The 9,590-nt window shown below is 34.5% G+C and overlaps 1 protein-coding gene across 4 annotated transcripts; it reads left to right on the top strand.

The window, feature by feature from the left end:
- Positions 1-4,310: 4,310 nt before the first annotated feature.
- LOC130941730 (pentatricopeptide repeat-containing protein At3g12770) lies at positions 4,311-9,366 on the top strand. Of its 4 annotated transcripts, none has more exons than XM_057870309.1 (7): positions 4,311-4,587; positions 7,706-7,801; positions 7,916-8,035; positions 8,169-8,247; positions 8,488-8,574; positions 8,747-8,809; positions 8,972-9,366. In XM_057870309.1, the coding sequence occupies exons 2-7, from the start codon at positions 7,746-7,748 to the stop codon at positions 9,047-9,049; spliced, it is 483 nt and encodes a 160-aa protein (XP_057726292.1). In that variant the 5' UTR covers positions 4,311-4,587; positions 7,706-7,745; the 3' UTR covers positions 9,050-9,366. The 4 variants fall into 4 exon arrangements, 3 of the variants coding, with proteins under 3 accessions (XP_057726292.1, XP_057726291.1, XP_057726293.1); XM_057870310.1 differs by lacking the exon at positions 4,311-4,587 and adding an exon at positions 6,829-7,423; XR_009070699.1 differs by lacking the exons at positions 7,706-7,801; positions 7,916-8,035; positions 8,169-8,247; ... (1 more) ...; positions 8,747-8,809; positions 8,972-9,366 and adding exons at positions 4,760-7,090; positions 7,235-7,409.
- Positions 9,367-9,590: the final 224 nt, after the last annotated feature.

The following is a 9,590-nucleotide window of genomic DNA, read 5'->3' as shown; positions in this document are numbered from 1 at the left end:
ATAAGTACTAAAAAAGAATGGAAATGGGATGAAAAAGATAGTATGCAAATTCAAAGAATTAAAGAATTATGTGAAAAACTTCCAGAACTTTATATTCCAGAAGAAAATGACTACTTAATAGTAGAAACAGATGCCTCAGACATAACCTGGTCAGGATGTCTAAAAGCTAAGAAAGCTATAAAAAGCTTAGAACAAGAAAAAGAATCACTAGATTCTAAATATCCCCCAAAGAAATTACTTTGCAGGTATATTTCAGGAACTTTTACTCCAACAGAACAGAGATATATCACTCATGAAAAGGAAACTCTGGCAGCAATTAAATCTCTTAAGAAATGGAAAATCGATTTACTACCCAAAGAATTTACATTAAGGACAGATTCAAGTTACCTAACAGGTTTTATACGATATAATTTAAAAGTTGATTATAATCATGGACGATTGGTAAGATGGCAATTATTTTTGTTACAATATCCAATAAAAATTGAATATATTAAGCGTGACAAAAATGTTATTGCAGATACATTAACAAGAGAATGGAGTTCGTCTACAATGCATTAGATCAAGAAATTCAAAAATACGAATAAGAACTCGAAAAATGCAAGCATTGTCAGCAAATAAGGATACAGATCCAATCCCTCAAGAAGGCCATCGAAGCAATGAAATCAACACAACAACCAAAACCATTAGAGTTCAGCCAGCTAAGCGTGGTGGACAAATCAGGTGAAGAAAAAATTCCAAAAAACAAAATAATTGCTGAAATTATCAAAAAATCCACCCAAGATAAAAAATATTATGTAATTTATAATGGCCCCATGAAAGGAGTATATGATGTCTGGGAAAAAGCAGCACCATTTACACATCAATCAAGGATAATTCATAAAGGAGGGTTTTTAACACTGGAAGAAACAAAAGAATCCTTCAGGGAATAGGAAGCTCTTCATCCAGAGCAAACCCTAAAAAGAGCAGATAAAGCTCCAATTCAAACCCAGAGAACAAGGATAATAAGAAACATTCCTACAAGGGCTGAAATCAAGGAAAAGAAAAGGGTCTGTAGATCAAATCTCAGAGAAACCCTTAACATAGTCCTAAATTGGACTGAAGAAAAAAGGGCAATCTTGGGATATTATCCTATTGCCAAAGAACAACTAACAAAGCTGGTTATATTTCCAGATGCTTCCCCATCTGACACCTATCAGTTTTTCCAGTATGGATTAATTGATACAATTTTAATTTTTAATGATTTAAAAATTATTAGTGAGTTTCCTGCAGGATTCGTTGATGCAGTAAAGAGATTTAAAAATATGATTGACAACGTAAATCCAAGGGATATATCCCTAAAATTTACGAATAGTCAACCTATTTTTAATGAAGAAGAAGAATGCTTGGTTCCAGCACATCAAGTAATCTTCATGTCCGTCTTCCCAGGAAATTTTCAACCAATTGATCAAGTTCAAGATTTAGCAATCTACAGTCATGAAGGAAGACTAGCCAGCACACTAGCAAGGGTCTTCGAAAGAACTCAAAGGATAACAAGGGAATCTCACACAAGAATCAATTATAAAAGCAGAAATACTTTGCTTGTATCCAGTAAAAGGAATGAAATTGAAGAAAGAGAGATGAGACTCTTAGTGGAATTTGAATCAGCATTCTACAACTTATCTGGGCTTTTAGAAAAGCTCCCCGAAGGGATAAAGAGGAATCTCTGCTATTTGATAAAAGACAGAGAAGACCACAAGTGCCAGCTATGTGTCTCAGAGTTATCTGAAGAAAGCAATAATGAAACGGAATCAACCCACATGATAAAGGAAGGAGACAACGCATCTGAAGGGCACATAATGAAAGAGGAGGACAGCACATCTGAAGCATCTCTTAACATTATTGCATAATGACGTAAGCGCTTAGGTCATAGAGCACCAACAATGTAGCTGGTGCAAGATAATAAACAATGACGTAAGCAATGACGTCATAAGAAGGGTAAGGATGGGAATTGTCCATCAGACCCAACCATTATAAATAGGTTGCTTAGGCAATTGTAGAGATCATCAAACCATAGAAAGCAGGAGGCTAAGAGTACTCATATGCTAGGAGAGCAAGGAGGAAGCTGCCGAGGCGATTCTATAGTTTGAAGAAGAATTCCCTTAGGAAAAACCAATTCTAAACTCCCATCTGGAGTTAGTATCTACAATCTCCCCTCTGGAGATAAAAAACATCTTATGTAAAATATTCTAAATAAAAGAAGTTTTTCTCCAGAAAGGTACGCCTTTATCCTAATCTCTTAGTTATGAATTATTTAGAAAGTTTAGAATTAACGGAAGAATCTGACTATTATAGATTATCTGCATTATTAGATAATGAAAAACAGGCTGTTCTAAAAACAGAATTAAATCTCAAATCAAATGAAAATTTTAATAAACAAAATCTTTTAAAAGAAGTTTTTAATAGAAAAAATATAATATACTATGGAAAAATTCAACTTGAAGCCCCTATAAAGATAAAATCTTCCAATGGAGAACTTGAAATAGCTTTGATAAATGATGAAGAATTGAGTAAACAGATTGAGAAAATTAAGGATCAACAAAAAAGATCTAAAATTGGATGGATCCATATTAGTACTATACAAGTCTTAATCAAATCTACATATATGAAAGGAATTAATTCACCAATAAGCTTAGCAATCTGTGACAAAAGAATTACTGATGACCCAATAGATCAAACAATTGGAATTGTTCATAGAAACTTGGCAAACGTAAATGTTAAATTCAATGCCCATCTTGGATATGCTATACCTTTGTCAACTGAAAATCTTGGAAGATCTATAAGTTTGGCTTATAAATTTCACAGAAAGAATCTAATGGAACAAGATGATGAACCATTTTCAATTACATACGCAATAAATTATGCTTTAACAAATAGCCATCATAGTATAATATTTAAAAACAGAGAAAGAATTTATGTTGATGAATTATTTCAGAAAATTGTAAAGACAGAAATACCAAAATATAAAGCTATTGAAAACCCAGTTCTTTTACTAAAAGAACCATCAGGAAAATTAGTTTCATCGAATTTTCAAATAAGAGAATCCAAAATTAATAGCCCTTTAAGTTTATCTAAGTTAAAGTCTAAAGACGAAAATTCTGAAATAAAAGAATTAACAAAAAAGGTCGAAAAATTAAATGAAACCCTAAACACTAAGTTATGACAATAAATAAAGAAAAAATATATGTAACCTATCAAGACAAGAAACAAGAGCTCTTTGAAAGAGAAAATCGGTTGAATTATTTACAGTTTTCTGAAATAAATCAAGGAGCATTTAAAGCTCTAAAAATAATCTATGACAAATTGAAAGGAGAAGTTGAAGAGTTAGAAAAAATAATAGAATCTCTAGAAAATAGTGATGAATCGATGATAGAATTTGCAGAAATTCTAAGATAAATAATGAAGTTTACAAAGATTGAAAAATCAGAAAACAAAATAAAAAGAAAAAGGGCGAAAAAATTAAAAAGTAAAATAAAGGAGTATAAAAAGGAATTAAATAATCTTCAATTCGAAATTAATGACCTTAAAAAATTATAAATGCCTGGAAAACCATATTATGACTTAAAAGAATTAAAGCTGTTGAAAGAAAAAATGGAAAATGAAGTTGAAAAATTAAAAGGATATTTAGAAACAACAGAAAATGTAGAAATAAAAGAAGTTTTTGAGGATTTGAAAAATTATATTAAAGAAAAGGACAAACAGATAAAAGATCTTATATACAATAATCCATGCAAAAAAGAATATTATAAATTAAAACAAGATTGAAAAACTATAAAAATCAGAATTAGTAATAGTAGAAATGGTCAATACTTTTGATTATGGAACTGCAAATTATAAAGTACTACCAACCAAATCTATACAAATTATAAAAGCAAAATACGAAGAGTTAATAGAAATTTTGAAAAAGAAATTACATTTTAAAAATTTACGAAGAGTTAATAGAAATTATATTTTAAAAATTGGTATCAGAGCCAAGTTAACGATTAAGGGTAACACTTTCTCTTTAAGCAACACTTTTAGTGATACGCTTTTAAAAAACAACAAATAACCATAAAAGACAAACATTTTTACAAATGCATCTGTACACTACACTAGATGCCCCTTGTAATTAACGTTTTATTAAAATTAATGTATTTAATTAAAAAGGACAAAATTTGAATTTTTATACATTTGTCTGAACAAATCTAAACAAAACAATGTAGGTGTCACTCCTAAATGCATGTCACTTTAATTTGCTCATGTGTAGAAAAAAATTTTATTTCTAAACCATAGAGTTCACCTAATAATACAAACCTACTGCGACCATCAAAACCGGAGCCCAGTGACAGAGGCACGCATCGCTGCGACCCTGCTTCAGTGGCGTCCCTGAATCGCGTCTTCACTTCTTATTCGTGCTTCATTCCTTCTTCACCGCACCAGTCACCCACCGGTTCTCTCTGGTGCTCTCGCCTTGCTCACCTCCCTGCCAGCAGCTCGTTGCCGTCTTCGTTGGCAGTTGCTGCCGCCGCCCACCAGTCCCTTTCGTGCAGTGCTGCAGTTTCAGACTTTCAGGTGAACCACTAAACCTTGATTTTAACTGTTAAAATTATTTATTTTAACTGAATATCATGCTTGAGCTCTGAATTCTAATTATGAATATTGTTGGAAATATCAAATTGTATGTTATTTTTGTTTGGTTGTTCTTTGTTCTTGTTTTGTTTACATTTTTAATTTTTATGTTTAGATAAATACTAATGGGAGGAGGATAGCTTATTAAAATGGTTTATAAGAAGCACATTAATGGATAATTCTTCCATCTCATGCTTCTATCTTGATGTAGACACATTTGTTACATAAATTTGATCTGAGACCATAACAAATTCTCTCGCCATAGTATTATGATTCTCCCTACAACATTCAGTTTCAGCCTCACAAACTCTCGTTATTACAACTCTGCCACTATTCCCCACCACCTCCTCCTCCGCCTCCTTCAGCTCTGCGTCGACCACTGCTCCCTCAAACTCACCCACCAATCCCACTCTCAAATCCTCACAAATGGCTTCTCCCAAGACCCCTTCCTCCTCACAAGGCTCATCTCTGCTTACGCCACCTGCGGATATTCAAACTTCTCCAGGCGCGTTTTTGAGACCCTTGACGCCAAGAACGTCTACCTTTGGAACTCAATGATCAATGCTTATGCCAAAAATCGCCACTTTTTTGGGGCACTCGAATTGTTCCGCCAAATGGGTCCTAGCGTTTTGCCCGATGATTACACTCTAGCAACTGTTTCCAAGGTTTGTGGCGAGCTTGAGGACCTGATTTGTGGGAAGGTGGTTCATGGGAAGAGCATGAGGATTGGGTTTTTGTCTGATGTTGTTGTTGCAAATTCTGTAATGGCAATGTATAATAGGTGTGGGATGTTTAGTGATGCGATGAAGGTGTTTGACGAAATGCCTCACAGGACTGTGAGTTCGTTTAATGTTATAATTTCTGGGTTTGCCGCTTTGGAAAGATGTGGTTCTTATTCCAGTGATGGTTTCTGGTTGAAGTTTTTTATGAGAATGCAATCTGAAGGGTTTGAGCCTGATGCTTTCACAGTTGCAAGTCTCTTGCCTATGTGTTGTGCTGGTAGTAGTGAGAAATGGGATTATGGGAGGGAAATCCACTGTTATCTTGTGAAGAATGGGTTGGATTTGAATATGGGTTCTGATGTTCATGTAGGATCTTCTTTGATAGATATGTATTCGAGGAGTGGTAAGGTTGTTCTTGGTAGGGCAGTGTTTGATCAAATGAAGAGCAGAAATGTTTATGTGTGGACGGCGATGATCAATGGTTATGTAGAGAACAGAGAGCCTGAGCATGCATTGGTTATGTTCCGTGAGATGCAAGCAAAGGATGGAGCACAACCCAATAAAGTGTCACTCGTTAGTGTGCTTCCAGCTTGTGGCTTGCTTGCTGGGTTAACTGGTGGGAAACAAGTCCATGCATTTGCTATAAAAATGGAGCTAAATGATGATGTTTCCCTATGTAATGCTTTAATAGATATGTATTCCAAATGTGGGAGTTTGGAATATGGTAGACGAGTGTTTGACAATATTTTGTACTCCAAAGATGGTATCTCTTGGGGTTCAATGATATCTGCATACGGATTACATGGAAGAGGTGAAGAAGCTGTTGCCACATATTATGAAATGCTCAAGCAAGGGATTAAACCAGATATGATAACAGTTGTTGGTGTTCTTTCTGCTTGTAGCAAGTCAGGATTGGTTGATGAAGGCATTGATATATTTAACTCACTAATGACTAAGCATGAAATGCAACCAACAATTGAAATTTGTGCTTGTGTTGTCGACATGTTAGGTCGATCAGGCCGGCTTGATCAAGCCTTAAATTTCATAAAAGAAATGCCTCTTTATCCCAGTCCAAGTGTCTGGGGATCTCTTTTAAGTGCTTCTATAATACATGGAAATTCAACGACAAGAGACCTGGCGTATAGGTGTCTCTTAGAGCTAGAACCTGAAAATCCTTCGAATTACATCTCACTTTCGAATACATATGCTTCCGATAGAAGATGGGATGTGGTAACTGAGGTGAGAACAATGATGAAAGAAAGAGGCTTAAGAAAAGTTCCAGGTTGCAGTTGGATAACTATCAGTGGAAAGACTCATTCCTTTATGGTTGCTGACAAAGCTCATCCATCTTCTGATTTAATCTATGAAATGTTGGTTGACATGGTATCAGTAATGACAGGAGATGTTTATGATGATATTGATATTCTTCCATGAATTTCCTTGTAATGATTAATGAGCCTGTAAGTGAGAGCAAACATAAAAAATCAGTTTGCCAAAGAGGTCAGCCATCTCTGATACTATGCTTGATCTTCCCTGACTCAAAATTTGATGTGCTATTCATTGGTCAAGTGAGAGCAAGAACACAAAACCCAGCTTATGATTCCTTAAAAAAGTTCTCTTAAGGTTCCATCATGCTTGGGGAAACATTTCGTATAACGTGATGAAATGACCTTAATCAGTTAGAATTATGTATTACAATAGTGGATCTGACTATCAAGAATCTTGTAAATTTCTTTACTCCCTCTTTCTCATGTCTTCTACTTTTTAAGTTCATTATCAATTTAGTGGGTCTGAATTAGGTTCAGATAAGACAAGTGGATATCCAGATTTATGTCCTAATAATTTTTTTTTGTTTTCCACGGTAAAAGAAATGGTGGATCAATTCAGGAGCTAAGGCCCAAAATGCATTCTCCTGAAGAAAAACATGCTAAAGTCTAGCCCAAGCCCAAAGAATTTAAGCCCAATGATAGTTGCAAACTCTCCATTCGATTGTTTTGCTAATTCACTTCATACAGTTGAGTTTTATGTTTGGATTCTGGGAAAGCGAAGAAATTTTGGTAAATTTTTCTGTTCTGCTTGTGTTATGGGGAAGTGAATAAAATTGTAGAAGAATTTATCTTCACTTGGAAGTCACGTAGAATCACTTCATTTTCCACACTCACTTGCACATTCATAGCTAATAATATTGCTGCGATCATATTATCATAATGCTCACTAGCTGTTTGATAAAATGTTTCAGTTGAATCTTTAAGCATATCATAGGAGAATTCATGCAAGAACTGTTTTGCATTATGTTTGACTGAGATGGTAAATGAGATTAATGTATTCATGCTCTGCAGGAACTGGGCATCATAACCTTTTGCGTTGTTACTTTTTGAAATGGAGGATCGTTCATTTTTAACTCGGATGATGAGTCACCTTCGTTCAACCTGCAAGTATGAATTGGCTATTACTTAGTTGTAAACAACTATCGTTCAATCTGCAAGTGTATGTTATTGCAACGTGTCGAATTTCACCGAGGTTTTTTTGTTTTCTGGTAATAATGTTAGGTATTACACTGGTTACCCGAAGGATCTTGGACCATCACGGGTTATTCATTTTACCTCTGAGCGCGAATTTGTTGAACTCCTTCATGAAGGTTATCCTATGGTGGTTGCATTTACAATCAGGTGATCTGGAGTATGCCCTTGAATTATTGTTTGATTACCACTTATTTGAAGTTCACTTTAGATCTAAATGGAACGAGAAGAAAGAAACCACCGCGAAGATTTAGGATTAACTGCTAAGTATTGAATGATGCAGGGGAAATTACACGCGACATCTTGACAAAGTATTAGAGGAAGCCGCCGTGGAGTTCTATCCACACGTGAAGTTCATGCGTGTAAGTTATTGTTCATTGGTGCCTGGTTGCAACTGCAAGTGTTGGCAGTCATATCAATAATGTTAAAAATGACTATTATGCATAACAGCATCCCCATTATGTTGTTACTTGTTAGACATGCGCACATTACAATCCATCTCTTTGAAAGCTTTGGCATTTGGAAATTCTTAGTTGTATTATCTGCGTACTCTATTGTTATTGCTTATTGATGATGAATTGGTTATTTGTGGTACTTTTCAGGTTGAATGCCCAAAGTATCCTGGGTTTTGTATTACTCGGCAGAAAAACGAGTATCCATTCATTGAGATATTTCATAGCCCGGAACAAGTATAGTATTTCCTCTCTTTTTTAAGCATTTGAGTAATATTATAACTGTAACGAATTCTCTTTTAATAGTCTATTGTTATAGTATGATTTTTATTCATAGGTTAATCATTTGAGTGATTACATAACCATGTAAATCTTTATCGAAATTTAAGACTTGTGTTCCTCAATACAGGCAGCTAACCAGGGAAGGGTGGCTGATCCTAGTATTAAAAAATACAATGTGAAGGTCTTGCCAGTAAGTATAATAGTTTATTATTATCTTCCTTAACCGATTTTGAATTATCAACTACACGTGTGAAATGAATGTATACCTAGGTAGGAAAGCAATGTAATATGCAATTTATGAGTAGAACAGTTTAATGTTTTATCTGATTTTCATGCATTGGTGCACTTGCAGTTCAACTATGACGTTAGTGCTTATGGATTTAGAGAATTCTTCAAGCGCCATGGTATAAGCGCATCAGATCCAAAATAGAACATTTTGGCTTTCATCCATTGAATAAACTATGTAATGTAATATATAGTCGCATGTTCACATGAGGCCAACGGAAGAATGATTATAGACACTACTATCTAGAGTGGGTTTCTCATCTAACTGAACTGTTGCATTTCTTGCGCAGCTTTCATTTTAGATTCAAGTAAACAGCAAAAATTTGGATATGGTGTAAATTTGTGCTTATGCTTAGTTTAGAAAGAAGTTATTGTCATCCAATACTGCCTCTAAAACAAAATATAAGATAATGAATACAGAAACTTGTTTCATTGTCAAGTCAGAAACAAGAATAAACAAAGATAGATTGTACTTCCTAAAACTGTGAATGTCTTTTTATTTCTGTAATTTTTATCTCAGACAAAATCCAACATAATTTTTTTCTCAAAAATTTACTAAGTATTGTAGACAGTCCATTTTTCAGCCTTTATCGGCATGCATGCACCCATGAATTCCAGATCAGATATGTATAAAAGTGGCAAGCAAACAATGAAAATAAACGTGAAGATGAGATGCTTGGAGGTTC

The sequence above is a fragment of the Arachis stenosperma genome, chromosome 7, assembly GCF_014773155.1.
Source record: "Arachis stenosperma cultivar V10309 chromosome 7, arast.V10309.gnm1.PFL2, whole genome shotgun sequence".
NCBI lineage: Eukaryota > Viridiplantae > Streptophyta > Magnoliopsida > Fabales > Fabaceae > Arachis > Arachis stenosperma.
This window is presented reverse-complemented; position numbering and strand designations above follow the sequence as displayed.

Coding starts and splice junctions, on each gene's coding strand:
- LOC130941730 (XM_057870308.1), top strand. CDS start 4,914: ATGATTCTCCCTACAACATTCAGTTTCAGCCTCACAAACTCTCGTTAT.